At 38.6% G+C, this 20,936-nt stretch overlaps 1 protein-coding gene across 1 annotated transcript in view; it reads left to right on the top strand.

Moving 5' to 3' along the window:
- Positions 1-20,936, top strand: part of HEXB (hexosaminidase subunit beta) — a 33,970-nt gene that overhangs the window by 7,228 nt on the left and 5,806 nt on the right. Inside the window, exons 3-7 of the mRNA XM_046667494.1 lie at positions 7,197-7,262; positions 12,770-12,816; positions 13,074-13,184; positions 18,126-18,227; positions 20,342-20,471. Coding sequence (XP_046523450.1) covers positions 7,197-7,262; positions 12,770-12,816; positions 13,074-13,184; positions 18,126-18,227; positions 20,342-20,471 — 456 coding nt within the window. The remainder of the gene's footprint in view (positions 1-7,196; positions 7,263-12,769; positions 12,817-13,073; positions 13,185-18,125; positions 18,228-20,341; positions 20,472-20,936) is intronic.

Genomic DNA, 20,936 nt, shown 5'->3' with positions numbered 1-20,936 from the left:
ACTCTATCCAGCAAGAATATCCCCCAGATATCAGGGAGAAATTAAATCTTTTCCAGACAAACAAAAGTTACGGGAATTTGTAACCAAAAGTCCTCCACTACAAGAAATCCTCAAGAAGGCTCTCATACCTGAAAAAAGAAAAAAGGGAGAAAGGGGTCACAAACCACAGAGTAGGGAGACAGATAAATAGAACCAGAATAGGATAGCAAATATTCAACTATAGCATTAGGATAAAGGTAAGGAAACTACCAAAGCAAAGATGATCTTATCACTCTAACTACAAACTCATAACACAAGTTGGAACAAGAAGTGAAAATAATAATTTAGGAGGGGAAGAGCAAAGGGACTAAATTAGTCTAGGCCAAGTAAGTAAGAGACCACCAGAGAATAGACTATATTATACACGAGATTCTAAATACAAACTTCAGGGTAGCCACTAAACTAAATAACAGAACAGAGACACAAATCATAAATAAGCAAAAATCTAAGAAATCCAGCATAAGAAATTGCAGTATCAAATGGGTAGGATAAAGCACACAGGAAGAGAAAAGCAGGAAAGCCAGATAATGAGCAACAGATTGACAGCTTTAAGTCCACATGCATCAATAATCACTCTTAATATAAACGGATTGAACTCTCCAATAAAAAGACACAGAGTGGCAAAATGGATTAAAGAACAAGATCCAACAATTTGTTGCCTCCAGGAAACACACCTCAGCCCCAAGGACAAACACAGGCTCAGAGTGAAGGGGTGGAGGACAATACTTCAAGCTAATAGCAAGGGAAAAAAGCAGGTGTTGCAATTCTTATATCAGACAAAGTGGTTTTCAAAATAAGATGGGTAAAGAGAGACACACAGGGACAATATATAATGATCAAAGGGACACTCCATCAAGAAGAAATAACGCTTATAAATATCTATGCACCCAACATAGGAGCACCAAGGTTCATAAAGCAACTATTAACAGATCTAAAGGAAGATGTTAAAAACAACACAATAATAGTAGGGGACCTCAACACCCCACTCACATCAATGGACAGATCATCCAGACAGAAAATCAACAAAGAAATAGTGGAGCTAAATGAAAAACTAAAACAATTGGACTTAATAGACATATATAGATCACTTCATCCTAAAACAGCAGAATACACATTCTTCTCAAGTGCACATGGAACATTCTCAAGGATAGACCATATGTTGGGAAACAAGGCAAGCCTCTACAAATTTTAAAAAATTGAAATAATAACAAGCATCTTCCCTGATCACAATGCTATAAGGCTAGAAATTAATTACAAGAAAAAAGCTGAGAAAGGCACAAAGATGTGGAGACTAAACAATACACTACTGAACAAGCAATGGATCATTGAAGAAATTAAAGAAGAAATCAAAAAATACCTGGAAACAAATGAAAATGATAACATGCCATACCAACTCATATGGGATACAGCAAAAGCTGTATTAAGAGGAAAATTCATTGCAATACAGGCACATCTTAACAAGAAAAATCCCAAATAAGCAATCTTAAACTACACCTAGCTGAACTAGAGAAAGAAGAACAAATAAAGCCCAAAGTCAGCAGAAGGAGAGAAATAATAAAAATCAGAGCAGAAATAAATACTATTGAAACAAAAAAGGTGGTAGAAAGGATCAATGAAACAAAGAGCTGGTTCTTTGAGAAGATAAATAAAATTGACAAACCCCTAGCCAGACTTACAAAGAAAAAAAGGGAGAAAGCTCAAATAAACAAAATCAGAAATGAAAGAGGAGAAATAACAACAGACTCTGCAGAAATACAACGGATTATAAGAGAATACTACGAAAAACTCTATGCTAACAGAATGGATAACCTAGAGGAAATGGATAAATTCTTGGACTCCTACAATCTCCCAAAGCTCACTCAAGAAGAAGCAGACAACTTGAACAGACCAATCACAAGGAAAGAGATTGAAACAGCAATCAAAAACATCCCAAAGAATAAAACCCCAGGACCAGATGGCTTCCCTGGGGAATTCTACCAAACTTTCAGAGAGGATTTAATACCTATCCTTTTCAAGCTATTCCAAAAAATTAGGGAGGATGGAACACTTCCTAACACATTCTATGAGGCCAACATCACGCTGATACCAAAACTTGACAAGGACACCACGAAAAAAGAGAACTACAGGCCAATATCACTGATGAACATAGACGCAAAAATTCTAAACAGAATTTTGGCCACCAGAATTCAGCAATTCATCAAAAGGATCATACATCATGATGAAGTGGGATTCACACCAGGGACACAGGGATGGTTCAACATCTGCAAATCAATCAACGTGATACACCACATCAACAAACTGAGGAATAAAAACCACATGATCATCTCAATAGATGCAGAGAAAGCATTTGACAAGATCCAACAGCCATTTATGATAAAAACTCTGAATAAAATGGGCATAGAAGGGAACTACCTCAACATAATAAAGGCCATATATGACAAACCCACAGCCAACATCATACTCAATGGACAAAACCTGAGTGCCATCCCCCTGAAAACAGGAACGAGACAAGGATGCCACCACTTTTATTTAACATAGTACTGGAGGTCCTGGCCAGAGCAATCAGGCAAGACAAAGGAATAAAAGGAATCCAAATGGGAGGGAAGAAGTGAAACTCTCGCTGTTTGCAGACGACATGATCTTATATATAGAAAACCCCAAAGAATCCATTAGAAAACTCTTAGAAGTAATCAACAACTACAGCAAAGTTGCAGGGTATAAAATCAATTTGCATAAATCAGTAGCATTTCTATATTCTAATAATGAACTAAAAGAAAAAGAACTCAAGAACACAATACTATTCACAATCACAACAAAAAGAATAAAATACCTCAGGGTAAATTTAACTAAGGAAGTGAAGGACCTATATAATGAAAATTACAAGGCCTTTCTGAGAGAATTGGATGATGACATAAGGAGATGGAAAGACATTCCATGTACATGGATTGGAAGAATAAACATAGTTAAAATGTCCTTTCTACCTAAAGCAAGCTACAGATTCAACGCCATCCCAATCAGAATCCCAATGACATTCTTTACAGAATTAGAACAAAGAATCCTAAAATTCATATGGGGCAACAAAAGACCCCGAATTTCTAAAGCAGTCCTGAGAAAAAAGAACAAAATGGGAGGCATCACAATCCCTGACTTCAAAACATACTACAAAGCTACAGTAATCAAAACAGCATGGTACTGGTACAAAAACAGGTGCACAGATCAATGGAACAAAATTGAAAGCCCAGAAATAAAATCACACATCTATGGACAGCTTATCTTTGACAAAGGAGCTGAGGGCATTCAATGGAGAAAAGAAAGTCTTTTCAACAAATGGTGCTGGGAAAACTGGAAAGCCACATGTAAAAGAATGAAAATTGACCATTCTTTTTCACCATTCACCAAAATAAACTCAAAATGGATTAAAGACCTAAAGGTGAGACCTGAAACCATAAGGCTTCTGGAAGAAAACGTAGGCAGTACACTCTTTGACATCAGTATTAAAAGGATCTTTTCGGACACCATGCCTTCTCAGAGAAGGGAAACAATAGAAAGAATAAACAAATGGGACTTCATCAGATTAAAGAGCTTCTTCAAGGCAAATGAAAACAGGATTGAAACAAAAAAACAACCCACTAACTGGGAAAAAATATTTGCAAGTCATATATCTGACAAAGGCTTAATATCCTTAATATATAAAGAACTCTCACAACTCAATCACAAAACATCAAACAACCCAATCAAAAAATGGGCTGGAGACATGAACAGACATTTCTCCAAAGAAGATATACTGATGGCCAATAGGCACATGAAAAGATGCTCATCATCGCTGATCATCAGGGAAATGCAAATCAAAACTACACTAAGATATCACCTTACACCTGTTAGAATGACAAAAATATCTAAAACGAATAGCAACAAATGTTGGAGAGGTTGCAGAGAAAAAGGAACCCTCATACACTGCTGGTGGGAAGGCAAACTGGTGCAGCCACTATGGAAAACAGTATGGAGATTCCTCAAAAAACTAAAAATAGAACTACCATACGATCCAGCCATCCCACTACTGGGTATTTATCCAAAGAGCCTGAAGTCAGCAATCCCAAAAGTCCTGTGCACCCCAATGTTTATTGCAGCACTGTTTACAATAGCCAAGACGTGGAAGCAACCTAAGTGTCCAGCAACAGACGAATGGATAAAGAAGATGTGGTACATATATACAATGGAATACTACTCAGCTGCAAAACAGAACAAAATCATTCCATTTGCAATAACTTGGATGGACCTTGAGAGAATTATGTTAAGTGAAATAAGCCAGCGAGAGAAGGATAATCTGTGTATGACTCCACTCATATGAGGAATTTAAAATTATGGACTAAGAACAGTTTAGTGGATACCAGGGGAAAGGTGGGGTGGGGGGTGGGCACAAAGGGTGAAGTGGTGCACCTACAACATGACTGACAAACATTAATGTACAACTGAAATTTCACAAGATTGTAACCTATCAATAACTCAATAAAATAAATAAATAAATAAATGCAAAAAAAAAAAAAAAGGGCTGGAGACATGAACAGACATTTCTCCAAAGAAGATATACGGATGGCCAATAGGCACATGACAAGATGCTCATCATCGCTGATCATCAGGGAATTGCAAATCAAAACTACACTGAGATATCATCTTACACCCATTAGAATGACAAAAATATCTAAATCTAATAGTAACAAATGTTGGAGAGGTTGTGGAGAAAATGGAACCCTCATACACTGCTGGTGGGAATGCAAACTAGTGCAGCCACTATGGAAAACAGTATGGAGATTCCTCAAAAAATTAAAAATAGAACTACCATACGATCCAGCCATTCCACTACTGGGTATCTATCCAAAGAGCTTGAAGTCAGCAATCCCAAAAGTCCTATGCACCCCAATGTTCATTGCAGCATTATTTACAATAGCCGAGACATGGAAGCAACCTAAATGCCCATCAACAGATGAATGGATAAAGAAGTTGTGGTATATACATACAATGGAATGCTACTCAGCTGCAAAACAGAACAAAATCATCGCATTTGCAACAACATGGATGGACCTTGAGGGAATTATGTTAAGTGAAATAAACCAGTTAGAGAAGGATAATCTCTGTATGACTCCACTCATATGAGGAATTTAAAAATGTGGACAAAGAGAACAGATTAGTGGCTACCAGGGGAAAAGTGGGGTAGGGGGGTGGGCACAAAGGGTGAAATGGTGCACCTACAACACGAATGACAAACATTAATGTACAACTGAAATCACACAAGATTGTAACCTATCATTAACTCAATAAAAAAAAAAGAATAAAGAAGCTGAGTTATAACGAATAGACAGAGAGCGCTTGCTAAGATAGACTGCCGAGTTGGACAGCGGAGGCCCACTGTGTACAGTGGGATACCATTTGTACATCCACACACACAACACGCACACAGAGCAAGACTGTTATTTTCTCTTTACACGTGTTGGAAAATGCCTAGGAAGAGGCCAGGTAAGGATTTCTTCTGAGGAGAGTAGAGGGAGTTGAGTGGGCATTTCAAAGGGGGCTTTACCTTTATCAATGATATTTTTTTTTAAAGGAGAATATATTGATATTATTTGTATGTACACCCTTCAAAAATCTGTGTTGCAAAAGTACGGAAGAGGGTAAATGAAAAGTCTAAGAGGCTACTCCCACCCCACATCAGGGTTCACGCTAATCATTGTTCACCCTAATAATTTGATTTTGAAGTAACAATTGAAATTCTATAGCTTACGTGTCCATACATTTAGAAAACAAAATCTCCTTCTAACTGCTATACATTTGTGGGTTTCGCATTGAGCTGAATCAGAATCCTTTGTAACATCAGCCAGTCCTCAGCTCTTGGAAAATAATCGGCATCAAGTACATGCAATGTGTTAATGTTTTTAGCTGACTCTATGTGCTACCTATTTCTAGGAGATCTCAAAACTATATTGTGGGAAAAAATGTTTTTTAAACAGTGACCAATGGAAGGGTGAACTCTAGGTAGCTAACTAAGAACTGGACACAGATGGAGAGGCACCATGCTTAGACTGTCGTCGTGGTAGCAGCACCGTTCTCAGCTGGGCCTTTAGCTGACTCGTCACGGTGGTCTTCTGATGGAAAAGCCTGCGTGGTCAGAAGGCTGTCACCTGAGAGGGTCGCATGATGATTGGCTGTTGATAGAACTCTTTTCCCTACAGTATTCCCTGGGCAATATCGTGTGACGGTCTGGGTGACAGTGGTGGAGGTGGCAATGCAGCCCAGATACCTTTGAAATCATTAACCTGCAGCCCCTGAATGTCTTCACTGTGGCAAAGTCTGCATCTGTCACACTCTTTTTAGCTTTTGGTTTCTCTGTACCATGTGGGGCTTGGCTCTATCTGTGGTTGACTCCACCTCAACTCTCTCTCAAAGACTAAAATGACTCGGGGCACCCTCAGACGGAGCGTGCGTTCAAGGATTGAAAGGTTAGCCCGGTTGTGTCCAGAAGCAGCCACTGAGCCCTGTTCTAGGCAGACGTCAACCTTTTAGTGAGTGAGACAAAGCTGAATTAAGCTAAAGTGAGTTAGGAAATGAGTCTTAAGGCAGATTTAGGATGATACTAGGGGAAGGTGGGTGCAGGGCCAGCAGAGAAGCATGGAGGAGGAAAGAAGGAGTGGCGAGAACTCTGGCCTTAGGAGTGGAAGGCTGGAGTGATACCAGAGGCTTCACCGAGGGATCGTGGACACTGAGGAATGTCTGCACTTTGGACTTAAAATCTTAGTTTACTAGGCCCTACTTTGTGGAGGGGCAGTTGGGGAGAATAATTGTGCTGGAGGGAAAAATGAGGAATCGCGGAGGTGACACCCCGGTTTCTGACTTGAGCCGCTCAGCTGGCCTGAGGGTGGAGCTGTGGCTCACAGGCGCCTGGCAGGTGGGGGCGTGGAGCAGCACAGAGGGAGGAGTTCAGGTTTGCGCGCGTGGAGTTAAAGGAATCGACAGACATCTGAGTGAAGATGTGCAGGCGGCAGCTGGAGAAAGAGGTCTGCAGCTTGGGAGGAAAAACTGGCCCAGAAATTACCCATTAGATGTTTAGGAAATTTAGTGCATGTCATTGAGGGATTAACAAACAAACATTTTTCTTTTCAATACAGATAGTTTGCTTGTGAAAGGACCAGTGGCTATCCTCAAGGCTAACAGAGTTTGGGGAGTATTACGAGGTAAGTCCTGTGTAGTTTCACTGTTATCTTCTAGTAAAGAAATATTTTCAGTTGGTGCTTTAGGAAATCAAGCACAGCAAAAGTTTGCTTCCTTGGACCCTTTACAGTATGGTTTGTTAAATATATACCACTGAAAGCACAGAAGATCATTTGGCCTTTTTAAACACGCTTGAGGGTTATTACATTCACTCGCTGCTATAATTCGTGGATGTCCTTGGGACTGTCATGTTCACGAATTATCAGTGGCTCCGACCCGCTCTGATTGGGGGATCTTGCTTCTTTATCACTTTTTGCTGCCTTCAGTAGCAAGCATCATCTCCCTTCCCCCGTTTTATTTGTTTGTTTATTTATTCATCCTGAAGTTCTGACATATTTATTACTGAACCAATCTACTAGTGCAGAAGCATAAAAACAAAGAAAAATGATTTTCCCAGGAAAACATGTCCAACTGTCCAGATAGTGGTGATGTTTTCAGCTTGATGGGGTAAGATGCTTGTGACCTTGATACAGAGTAAACGCGAGGGCCATCTCATGTGGGATTCCTTATAGACCAGGCTTCATTCCTCTGCAGGGTCTCCTCTTGGAGTTGTACTTGATTTTATTACCAGTTTTCATCTGAATCCACTGGGGGATGGGATGGTTCTGCTTTTCATTTCTTTCTCAAGGAACTGCTTGATCCTGAGAGTCTTGTGAGAAATGGTGAGGAACAGAGTCAGCTGAACACACCACGATGGCGCAGAAAGGGAGAGTGCCCCTCCCCCACTTCAGATTCCTATGGATTTAGAAACAGCCAAGTTTCCAGGAGCAGTGTGCAAAGATGCCCCAGAGTGGTGCGAGGCAGTGGTCAGAGAGGAACCTTAAATGCTTTTCCTGTGAACTTCAGAGTCTGACCTTCAAAGTTGGGCATTGGGATATTTACTTTTGCTGTTCAAAAGCTGCTTTGACCTCCTTTTCTAGGTACATAAGATATTGTTGTACTGAGTTCCAAATAGAGGTTTAAAAAAGGAGAATAATTTTCTCTAATGTGAGCTAACCAACCAAAGTTAGAGTAATTAAAAATAAGCAAGGCTTTAGATTTGACTCAGGTTGAATGCTATCTAAAATAAAATCATCATTGTTATGCTGTATGTTTCATAGTCATAACAATAATGGTACGATTATAATCTTATTTCAAATAGAGCGTGATGATATCTATAGTTACTGCAGACATAGCCGCCATCAACATCATGTAGATCAATTACATGGCATGTCCTGTGGTGGTAAGCTTGTCTTGCCTGATCTGCCTGTCTTATCTGGGATCTGTTAGGGAAAACAGAGCCTTCCTGATGTTTGCTCTGATCCACATCAAAATAAAGAACTTTGAGAGCAATCAGTGACTAGATTCTAGTCCAAGAAGTCCTTATTATCTGTCTACCATCAGACTTTCACAGTAACATGCTCAAAATGATAACTGAATGTATGGCCACCTAACAGAAAATTCCAAAGTTATTCTTCCTGGTATGGGCCTGTATTTGGGGTAAGGAGGAAGGCATAGCAAAAATGACTTGAACTTTGTTTTCTTTCCTGTTTCCTGTCTTAACTTTTTTTTTCTTTTTTGGTATAATTGACATATAACATTCTATTAGTTTCAGGTGTACAACATAATGATTCAATATTTGTATATTGCAAAATGATCCCTACAACAGTCCAGTTAACATCCGTCACCACAGTTACAAAAAATCTTTTTTCTTGTGATGAGAACTTTTAAGTTGCTATTCTCTTAGCAACTTTTAAGTATGCAATACAATATCAATAACTATAGTCACCATGCTGTACATTCCCTCCCCACGACTTATTTAAAATTTTTATAACTGGAAGTTAGTACCTTTTGACCCCCTGCACTCATTTCACTTACCCTTCATCCCCCACCTCCGGCAACCAGCAGTCTGTTCTCTGTATCTATGAGCTTGGGTTTTTTGTTTGTTTTTTTGTTTTAAGACTCCACATCTAAGTGAGGTCACATAGTATTGTCTTTCTCTCTGACTTATTTCATTTAGCTTAATGCCCTCAAGGTCCATCCATGTTGTCACAAATGGCAAGATTTCATTCTTTTTTGTGGCTGAATAGTATTCCATTGTATACATATATCACATTTTCTTTATCCATTCATCCATCACTAGACAGGTTTTTTTCTATACCTTGGCTTTTGTAAATAATGCTGCAATGAACACAGGGGTGCATATATCTTTTTGAATTAGTGTTTTCATTTTCTTCAGATGAATACCCAGAAATGGGATTGCTAGATCATATGGTAGTTCTATTTTTAATTTTTTGAGGAAGCTCCATACTGTTTTCCAGAGTGGCTGCACCAATTTACATTCCCATCAACAGTGCACAAGGGTTCCCTTTTCTCCATATCCTCGCCAGCACTTGTTATTTCTTGTCTTTTTGATAATAGCCATTCTAACAGCAAGGTGATATCTCACTGTGGTTTTGACTTGATGATTAGTGATGTTGAGCATCTTGTCATGGACCTGTTGGCCATCTGTATATTTTCTTTGAAAAAATGTCTATTCAGATGTGCCCATTTTTTAATCAGATTTTTTTTTTGTTTTTTGCTGAGTTGTATAAGTTCTTTATATATTTTGCATATTAACCCTTTGTCAGATATATGATTTATAAATATTTTCTCCCATTTGTAGGTTGCCTTTTCATTTCATTGATGGTTTCCTCTGCAGTACAGAAACCTTTTAGTTTGATGTAATCCCACTTGTTTATTTTTGCTTTTGGTGTCAAATCAAAAAAACCGTCACTAAGACTGACGTCAAGGAGAGTACTGCCTATGCTTTCTTCTAGGCGTTTCATGGTTTCGGGGCTTACATTCAAGTCTTTAATCCATTTTGAGTTAATTTGTGTGTATGGCGTTAGTAGACCAGTGGCATTCTTTTGCATGTTGGCTGTCCAGTTTTCCTAACTGTGTTTATTGAAGAGACTGTCCTTTCCCTGTTGTATAGTCTTGACTCCTTTGTCATAAATTAACTGACCGGATATGCATGGGTTTATTTCCAGGCTGTTTATTTGTTCCATTGATCTGTGTGTCTGTTTTTATGCCAATACCATACTGTTTTGATGATACCTTTGTCATATAGTTTGAAATCAGGGAGTATCATGCTTCCAGCTTTGTTGTTCTTTATCAGTATTGCTTTGGCTATTTGGGGTCTTTGGTGGTTCCATACAAATTTTAAGACTGTTTGTTCTATTTCTGTGAAAAAATGCCATTGGAATTTTGATATGGATTGCATTGGATCTGTAGATGGCTTTGGGTGGTATGGACATTTTAACAATATTAATTCTTCCAATCCATGAGCATGTGATATCTTTCCGTTTCTTTGTGTCATCTTCAGTTTCTTTCATCAATGTTTTATAGTTTTTAGTGTAGAGGTCTTTCACCTCCTTGGTTAAATTTATTCCTAGGTATTTTACTCTTTTCGCTACAACTATAAATGGGATTGTTTTCTTGCTTTCTCTTTCTGGTATTTTGTTATTAGTGTATAGAAACACAGTTTTGTATATTGATTTTGTGTCCTCCAACTTTACTGAACTTGTTGATTAGTTCTGTTTTTTGGTGGAGTCTTTAGGGTTTTCTGTATATATCATGTCATCTACACATAGTGACTTTACTTCTTTCTTTTGGATTTGGAGGCCTTTATTTCCTTTTCTTGCTCTGGGTAGGACTTCTATCTAATACTATTGGAATAGAAGTGGCAAGAGTGAGCATCCTTCCTGGTCTTGCACCTGATCTTAGACTAGGAAAAGCTTTCAGCTTTTCACTGTTGAGTATGATGTTGGCAGTGGGTTTGTCATAGATGGCCTTTATTATGTTGAAGTACGTTCCCTCTGTAACTGCTTTGTTGAGAGAGTTTTTATCATAAATGGATGTGGAATTTTGTTAAATGCTTTTTCTGCATATTTCGAGATGATCATCTGATCTTTACCCTTCATTTTGTTAATGTGGTGTTTCACGTTGGTTGATTTACAGATGTTGAACCATCCCTGCATCCCTGGAATAAATCCTACTTTATCGTGGTGTATGATCCTTTTAATGTATTGTTGAATTTGGTTTGCTAATATTTTGTTGAGGATTTTTACATCTATTTTCATCAGGGATTTGGCCTGTAATTTTCTTTTCTTGTGATGTCCTTATCTGGTTTTGGTATCAGGGTAATGCTGGCCTTGTAAAATGAGTTTGGAAGTGTCCCCTCCTCTTCTGTTTTGTGGGAGAGTTTGATTGGTATTAATTCTTCTTTAAATGTTTGGTAGAATTCATCAGTCAAGCCTTCTGGTCCTGGACTTTTGTTTGTTGGGAAGTTTTTCTTTTGATTGATTGCGCATTTTTTTTTTTTGAGGAAGATTAGCCCTGAGCTAACATCTGCTGCCAATCCTCCTCTTTTTTGCTGAGGAAGACTGGCCTTGAGCTAACATACATCCATGTGCATCTTCCTCTACTTTATATGTGGGACACCTGCCACAGCATGGCTTGCCAAGCAGTGCCATGTCCGCACCTGTGATCCGAAATGGTGAACCCCTGGCTGCTGAAGCAGAACGTGTGCACTTAACTAACCCCTGTGTCACCGGCTGGCCCCAGTTGGGAAGTTTTGATTACTGATAGAATCTCCTTGCTGGTAATCAGTCTGTTCAGATTTTCTGTTTCTTCACCATTCGGTCTTGGTAGGTATATTTCTATGAATTTATCCATGTCTTCTAAGATGTGAAATTTGTTAGCATATAATGGTCCATAGTATTCTCTTATGATCCTTTGTATTTCTGTGGCAGCATCTGTAACGTCTCCTCTTTCATTTCTGACTTTGAACTATTCTTGGGTTGAAATTTTCCCTGGATATATAGTTGTCAGCTAGAATGATGAATTTTGGTAAACTCGAGGGCTGTTGGAGGAATTGGCCTGCAATATGGTGGGAGGCCATTCACCTCCTTGGTTAAAGCAAGTGGTGGCCTGTAATATTAAGGGAACAATCCGCTTGAGTAACAATTGTTCAGGAGATAGTTTTTGCAGCCATGAGTAAAATACTGTAACTTGGGTCTCTATTTATAGTTTTATGGTAGTTTTTTGAGCCTTTTTGCCCTCTGTTAAATTTAGGTATCTTCTACAGTGCCTATAATATTTTATCATAAAAATTCTTTCTCATAATGCTATAAATTTATTAAGGAAGTGGTATTTTGTTTTATTAAATCACTCTTTTTTTGTGTGTGTTTATCATTCAAACCAAACCCAGGATATGTAAACCCAGGATTTACAATGAAGTAAAGCATGTTTTTAGATGGCAACAGGGATCTTTTAGAAATTGAACTTTTATCTTAGAAAATATGTTAGAGAGTATTGGTATAACACTATATTTAATTTTATTTGCCTTGTCTGGTTATGTTTCTATGTTTGGGTAATACAACTTTTATTCTCTCAATTTGTTATTTTATAAATTAATGCAATATATTATAAATTTTACTTTTCCTAGGTTTAGAGACCTTTAGCCAGTTAATTTACCAAGATTCTTACGGGACTGTAAGTATGATTATTATATGTTGCTAACATTGTTGGACAGACTTGACTATAAGAAAAATGTAAGCTTTTTAGCTATTTATTGCTTCTTGAAGGTTTCTTCTCCCCAAATATTTCTCTTCGCTGGTAAATGTAAATTTCCCACTTTTTTTGGTTCTAAATTAATCTTTTATCCAGTGCTTGCATAGATAGATATAGTCTTCACTGAGCTCAAGAGAAAAAATTTTAAAAGTAAATCAAAGTTTTATTTTGTCTTATAGTTTACCATCAATGAATCCAAGATTGTTGATTCTCCAAGGTTTCCTCATAGAGGAATTTTAATTGATACAGCCCGACACTATCTGCCAGTAAAGACTATCCTTAAAACTCTGGTAAGAATTATTTTAACCCATTGTCTATCTGAAGATGTGTCCGTGTTGTTACTTATGCTGTTGTAAGGTTGCAAGGGAATGAGCGTTTCAGGTACTAAGTGTACTCACTGGGCTTCCTCCCTCCCTCCCCTGGGAAGTCTATTTCCTCAGCTGAGAAGGGGAGGCTCCCCTAGGGAATCCTCTGGTTTTCACAGAGGGGGCTCAAGAAGGACAGTTGCATAGTGACATTTTGATCAAAGAAGGACCACTATACTACAGTGGTCCCTTAAGATTAGTACCTGATAGTGTTGGTGTGTAGTAGCTATCCCATCTAGGTGTGTGTAAGTACATTCTATGATGTTCACACAGTGATGAAACCGCCTAATGACACATTTCTCAGAACATATCCCCATCGTTAATTGACACATGACTGTATTTAGCCAGGATTGTTAAGAGACACAATTTTTCAGGGTTTTTTTTTTTTTTTTTTTTTTGCTGAGGAAGATTTGCCCTCAGCTAAGATCTGTTGCTTATCTTCCACTATTTGGTATGTGAGTCACCGCTACAGAATGGACACTTATAGACGAGTGGTGTAGGTCTGCACGTGGGAACCAAGCCTGGGCCACCCAAGTGGAACGTGCCAAACTTAACCAGTAGGCCACCAGGGTTGGCCGCAAGACACAGTTTTAATACTGCCCATTGGCCCATTCTGTATACTCCTATTTGTCAAATCCTGGGTCCAGACTTTTGATTAGGAATATATGGTTACTATACTTCTAGTTAGTGTCCTTTAATTTTGTGACCTCCACTTGCTTTCTTTAAAATGGCATAGAAGGGAGTCTGGTAGCTGCTTTATTCCAAGGGAAATGTTCCAAAGGACCTTGGATGGTGGGAGTTGGGGCCAAGGTTGAACATAATTTTCTTGTCCTATGGACTTTTTATCAGTTCACCCACCATCACTGCCAATTTGCAGGGCTGGGGAGGTTTTCCTCCCATGTTTTTCTGCACCTTCAGTGGATCATTTACAAACACACCACGTTATAAAAAAGCTATTTTTACATTCACATTAATACCCTGAATTTTTTTCTCCAAAAGACATTATTGTCACTTTTATGAAAGAAACAAATGCTTAGTATAAAAAGTTCGAACAATATAGATATGCATAAAATAGGTAGTAATCCCATAATTTCATTTACCAAAGATTGACATAAATTTCTACATCCCATTTATCTCATTTTAGACTTAAAACATGGAAGTATTAACATATGATGTGACTTTTTAAAGAACTTAAATGGGATTGTACTTTTGCTATCTTTAAAAAAACTATGTTATGGACATTTTTCTTTGAAAGACTATATAAGGTCTGTATCATCATTTCAAACAGTTGAATATTCCACTTTATATGCCATGGTACGTATTTAGCCAGTCTCATGCTGAGGGACTTCTCATCACAAACAGCACTGCAGAGTAAGCATTCCTTTATTTGCACACTTGTCAGGATTATTTCCGGAGGATAAATTCTTAGAAGTGAATTTCTGGGCTTAAAGATGTACACATCTTATTTATATATATATATATAGATTTTTTTTTTTTTTTGAGGAAGATTAGCCCTGAGCTAACATCTGCTGCCAATCCTCCTCTTTCTGCTGAGGAAGACTGGCCCTGAGTTGACATCCGTGCCCGTCTTCCTCTACTTTATATGTGGGACACCTACCACAGCATGGCTTTTTGCCAAGTGGTGCCACGTCTGCCCCCGGAATCCGAACCGGCGAACCCTGGGCTGCTGAAGCAGACCGTGCACACTTAAGTGCTGTGTCACCAGGCCGGCGCCCCCCGCCCCCATTTTAATGTTTGGTACATACTGTGAGATTGCCTTCTAGAGAGGTCATACCAATGTGTACTTGGCCAACAGTGGGGCACTCCTTTGCCATATGCTTTGCTAATCTGGTGATGAAGTATATCTCCTTGTTTTAATTTGCACTTCTTTGGTTTTTAGTGAATATAAGCCTCTTTTACTGTTTGTATTTTTTATGTTGCAAACTGCAAGTTTACTTTCAATGTCCATTTTGTCTTCTAGAATGTTAATCATTCCCTGTTGGTTGAAGAGCCCTTTAACATTGTATTTAATTACAGGGGAACCATTGATGCTTTTATGTTTGCTTGCACTGATAAATTATATTCTTATCCATTATGTATTGTTGTAAAGTTTTCTAAATCTGTTTTTTAACCTATGTTTATAGTGTCTTTTGCCTGCAGAAGTTTGTTTTTTTAATGAAGTAATATCTTTTAATCTTTTATAGTTTTTGGCCTTAGAAGTACGCTAAAAAAGGCCTCCAAAACAAGGGTATAAAAATAATCTCTCAACTTTTCCTTTAATGTTATACTTTTTCCTATTAAATTCTTGATTCGGTTAGAATTTACATTAGTGTATTTTAGGTGAAGTATGTTTTATTTTTTCCCGAATGCTTAGTCTATAGTCCCAACATCATTTTTGAGCAGTCTCTAATTTCCCTCCTGCTTTCGGTATCATGAGTAGCAAATACTAAATTCCCATAAATACACGAATCAGTTTCTGAACTCTCAGTCTGTCCTATTTACCAGTTTATCTTCTTGGGCCAGTACAGATGGTTTTAATTTCTATAAGAAGTGTGTTTTTTCATTTTGAAGTAATTTCAACCTTTACAGAAAAGTTGTAAGAAGAGTGCAAAGACCTCCTGTACACTGTTCACCCAGACATCCCAACTTTAAAACTGTATCATATTTGCCGTATTCTCCCTATTTAAATGTATATTTTTCTAAATCATATGCAAGTTGCACATATGATGCCTCAGTACTCCTTAATATTTCCTTTTGGATTTCCTAAACAGTAGCACTTATCTCAGTAACTACAGTACTACAACCACTCCAAATCAGGAAATTGGCATACTACTACCGTCTAATCCCCAGGCCCCCTTCAGATTCCGTCAGTGGTCCGGGCAGGTCCTTTAGAAGTTCAGCATCCAGTCTGGGATCAGGGGTTGCATTTTGTCTCTCTAGCCCCCTTCAGTTTGGAACCATTTATCTTTCCTTGTCTTTCAAGACTATGACATTTCGAAGAGTTCCGGTGAGTTACTTTGTGGAATATACTCCAGCTTCTGTTTCCCACATGATTAGATTCAGGTTATACGGTTTGGGCAGGACGAAGGCAGAAATGATGCTGTGCTCTTCTGTGTGCACGTCAGGTGGCACGATGCTTTATTTATTCCATTACTGGTAACGTTAACTCTTATAACTTGGCTAAGATATCATGTGCCAGGTTTCTCCACTGTAAAAGGTAATTAGCAAGTGTTTTGTACATACTAATAAATAAGTAATTAAGTATCTTGTGGGGCAATATTTTGAGATTATGTAAAATTTCTGTTCTTCACCCAGGGTTTACCCACTAGTTTTAGGATCTGCAGATACTTCTTGCCCATATCAGTTATCACCAAGATGGCTGCCAAGTGGTAATTTTTCTGATTCCGTCGTTCCTTCTATATTTATTAGTTGGCATTTTACTGTAAGGCAAAGCTTCTGTTCGCTTTAAGTATTTATTCATTATTCTTATCAGTACGTACTCTGGGATTACTATTTCATTGAGTGTGGTATAATCTGTTACTGTCCCTATTTAATAGTCAAATTGTCCCTGCATTGGCCAGCGGGAGTCCTTCTAGCTGGCTCTTGCATCTTTGGGCATCTCCTTCAGTCATTGAGTACTCTCTCACTTTTTAGCACGCGATAGTCCAGGCTTACCTTTCTTCTTTCCCTGTTCTGGAATCAGACTTTTCTCCAAGGAGCCCTTTTAGCACTGAATGACACTTTGAAACCCAAATCTGGGCTGCAGGTCTAGATGGAGGCTCCTTGCTTCCCGGCCCTCTCAGCCGACAGAGCTGGAAAATACATGCACGTACGTATTTGTTTGTATGAACGTGCACACACACACCTTTACCTTTGTCTACATCTGTCTACATCGGGGGTTAGCAAACTACATCCCAAGGACCAAATCCAGTTCGTCACCTGTTTTTGCAAACGTCGCTTTACTGGACTACAGCCATGTGCATTTGTTTACATATTGTCACTCTACAACTGCAGCATCAGTTGCGACAGAAACGACACCTCACAAACCAAAATATTCACTATCTGGCTCTTTACGTAAAAAGTTTGCTGACCCCTTGGTCTTTATGAAAAACCATGAGGAACTCCCTCCTCTGATGGTGAAAATCCTGCCATTGTGCTCGATATATTTACTACTTTGCACAGTCCCCTCGTATGTCAGCCGTTTCCCAAGCGCATCAGCAAATCTCTTCAGCCCTGAAGGAGAAGGGAGGTTGTAAGCTTCAGTTATCTGGTAGAGCAAATCTCATTATTTTTTATCTTTTTTAAATAGTCTGTTTCTATTTTAGATAAATATTATATTGTCTATTCCTCCGGAGTATACATAAAATCAATGTGTCAGTTTCCCTCAAAATTTCTGAGATTTTGATGGAAATTGTATTGAATTTGTAACGAATTTCTTTCATTTCTAAGGAAGGGTTGGCATTCAAATCTCTGAATTGTGGGAAGTATGAGCTATGGTACTTAAGTGGATGCCCCATTTTTCCTCTGCTCCATTCCCAAACACAGAAGTAGAAGGCAAGAACTGTTTTCCATTCTTGACCAACCCCTAAATACTTACTGGGAATTTCCAAGCTTGCTCCCTTCCCACAGAGCAAAGTTATAGCTCACTGCTTAGGATAAACACGAATTCTGTATAGGCTTTTTGAAAGGTCACGTGCCATGCAAAGTATGTAAGATAAATAATTTATACTTCTTCCACCTTCTTTCTTTGCTGAAAAAAAGTTTTAAAAGGAAGCCGGCACACTGGAACCATCCTGAATGTAGCTATGTGCGTTGGATCGTGTCTTATGGCTGTGGTGTATAATTTGTTAACGTGTCTGCTTGCAGGATGCCATGGCTTTTAACAAGTTTAATGTTCTTCACTGGCACATAGTTGACGACCAGTCTTTCCCTTATCAGAGCATCGCCTTCCCCCAGTTAAGTAATAAAGTGAGTAACTTATGTCATTGTAGTCTGTCTACAAATATTTTTGGTATAGTTTCATTGGAAGTTTGTAGCTTAAATGTTTCTTCTTATGGATAGAATTAAAGTGTAAAAATTAGATGTTTGTGGTTTCAAGTTTTTTTTGATACTCTGTGGCTTAGCATTTTAGATCCATAAAACTGTTCTGTTTTCATAATTATGTTACTACAAATGTAAACAATCTAGGGGTTATACCAATAAAATTTTAAAAACTAATGAATGTAGGAGACCTGAAGCATTCATGATTAATGTAAGGTTAAGTAATTCTATTTACCAAGTAGTCCAACTGTCTATTTGTTGTAAACAGAACTGTTTTGAGTTCTGTAAATGACGGTATCTTTTTTTCTATGAAGAGCTACACGGAGTAGGGAGCTTTAGAGATGAGAGCTCCTTCTTAGAAAATAATGGCAGTCTCAGATAGAAGTGTCCAAATTGACCGTACACACCAGTGGGGCTGGAAGCGAGCCTCAGTATCGCCTGGCTTGGTCCCCCTGTGATATGGGGACAGTCCCTAAGCTCGAGAGCAGCCATGTGCCTCATGCAAAGTTGCAGTTAGGAAGGGGCAGAGCCAGGACTCAGTTTCACCCTCAGCCACAACGCCAGAGCTTTCTCCAGTGTCACGATGTAGGGTGGGCTGAAACGCAGCCGCACTCCTGATCCTGTTTGCCTGTGGAGCATTTCAAACATATACAGAAGTAGAATCATTTAATACCTTCCATGTCCTCAGCACCCACCTTTAATAATCTTGTATCACCTATATTCCCCTCACCATTATTTTGAAGCAAATCCCGGACACACTATCTCATTTGTAAAAAGGCCTGTTTAAAACTAAATAACCATAATACATGATCACAGCAAAAAAATAACAATAATCCAGATAGCTAGTTGTTATTCATGTTTCCCCAAGTGCCTGTTCCTTTTTTGTTTTTTAAATCTTATTTGCATTGAGATGCAAATAAGGTCCGTATGTTGTAATCAGTTTTAGATTAAGAGAATTTTAAGTTTAAGAGAATTATCTCTTTTTTCTTTTAATTTATTTTTGTTGAAGAAACTACATCATTTGTCCGGTAGTTTCCCAAAGTCTGGGTTTTGCTAATTGCATTCCCATAGTGTCAATTATCATGTTCTTCTGTCACCCAGATTTACTGTCAACTGGTAGTTAGATCTAGTCTTGATTAGATATAAATTTGACAGTGGGGGTGGGACAGTATTACTTTCTAGGAGTTAAGCATTTATATTTATTGATATATTTATACCTTGAGAAATGTACTACAGTAACACCTTTAGTGGACCTTTAGTGACAACCAATATCGAGTTCTAATTTTTTAAGTGACCTATAAAGGGACTCAGGGTAATCTTAAAAAAAATGAGGTCACTTATCAGAGCAGCTCTGCAGAATTTTTTTTTTAGATTTTTTATTTTTTTTCCTTTTTCTCCCCAAAGCCCCCTGGTACATAGTTGTACATTCTTCACTGTGGGTCCTTCTAGTTGTGGCATGTGGGACGCTGCCTCAGCCTGGCTTGATGAGCAGTGCCATGTCCGCGCCCAGGATTCAAACCAATGAAACACTGGGCCGCCTGCAGCAGAGCACGCGAACTTAACCACTCGGCCACAGGGCCAGCCCTGGGAATTTTTTAAGCTGATAATCATTAAGGTGACTTTGAAAGACAACAGCTAAGCTTTGTATTAATGTGTGAATTTTGATTCTAAAACTGACAAGGGCAGTGTTTCAGAGTTTTCACTTCAGAGTCAAACATTTTATTTCGGTTTTGTTGTGTGGTTACCTGAGGTTGAAATAACACAATGGTAGGGGTTCCTGAAGCAAGAGGCACTGGTAGACAGAGACAATTCTATCAGTAAATCTAGAATTAACCCAAAGTGTGCTGAGAGCTTATTGAGAAGATAAGGTAAACAAATAATTTATTTAAATGAGTCATCCAACATCACATAGGACTACTTAATACACTGTGACACTGGGGAAAATCACCTATCAGGTATCAAAGTGAAAACAGAACTGTTAACAATTTCCAGGACCAAATCCACTTAGTACATTTTAATTTTGATAAATGTGGCTTTTATAGGGAAGCTATTCCTTGTCTCATGTTTATACACCCAATGATGTCCGTATAGTGATCGAATATGCCCGACTACGAGGGATTCGAGTCATACCAGAATTTGATACCCCTGGCCACGCACAGTCTTGGGGGAAAGGTAAGGAGTGTGTTCTATCAGTTGCCAAGAGTGAACATTTGAGGTCCTGCATCTCTTATTTTATGACTAGATGTTTGCTCATTTTGTTCTTACTTGTGATTTGCACAAAGGCAGCACTATTGACAGACATAATTCATGTAATTTTTTTGAGGATGAAATAATGAACGTGAAGCACATAGCACAGCAGCTAGCATTTATTACCGTTCAATAAATATTATTAGGGTAGACTTGGAGAATACTGGAAGTAAGTCTGGGGAGGTACAATGCTGAGGGCCTCACGTGAGGAATACGAGTGAAAGTGAGGGGAGGAAGAGTGACATGATGGGAGCCACACTTCAGGAAAACCTATGTGAAAGGGACAGACTGGAAGGGGAAAGAGACTGAAGTCTTATTCCAGAATGGTAACAGTGAGAATGAATAGTGTACAGAACTGAGAGACATTCTGGAAGTGTAATCTCTAGAACC

This window comes from Equus quagga, chromosome 7 (assembly GCF_021613505.1).
Source record: "Equus quagga isolate Etosha38 chromosome 7, UCLA_HA_Equagga_1.0, whole genome shotgun sequence".
Lineage (NCBI taxonomy): Eukaryota > Metazoa > Chordata > Mammalia > Perissodactyla > Equidae > Equus > Equus quagga.
Note: the sequence above shows the minus strand (reverse complement) of the source record. Positions and strands in the feature narration are given on the sequence as shown.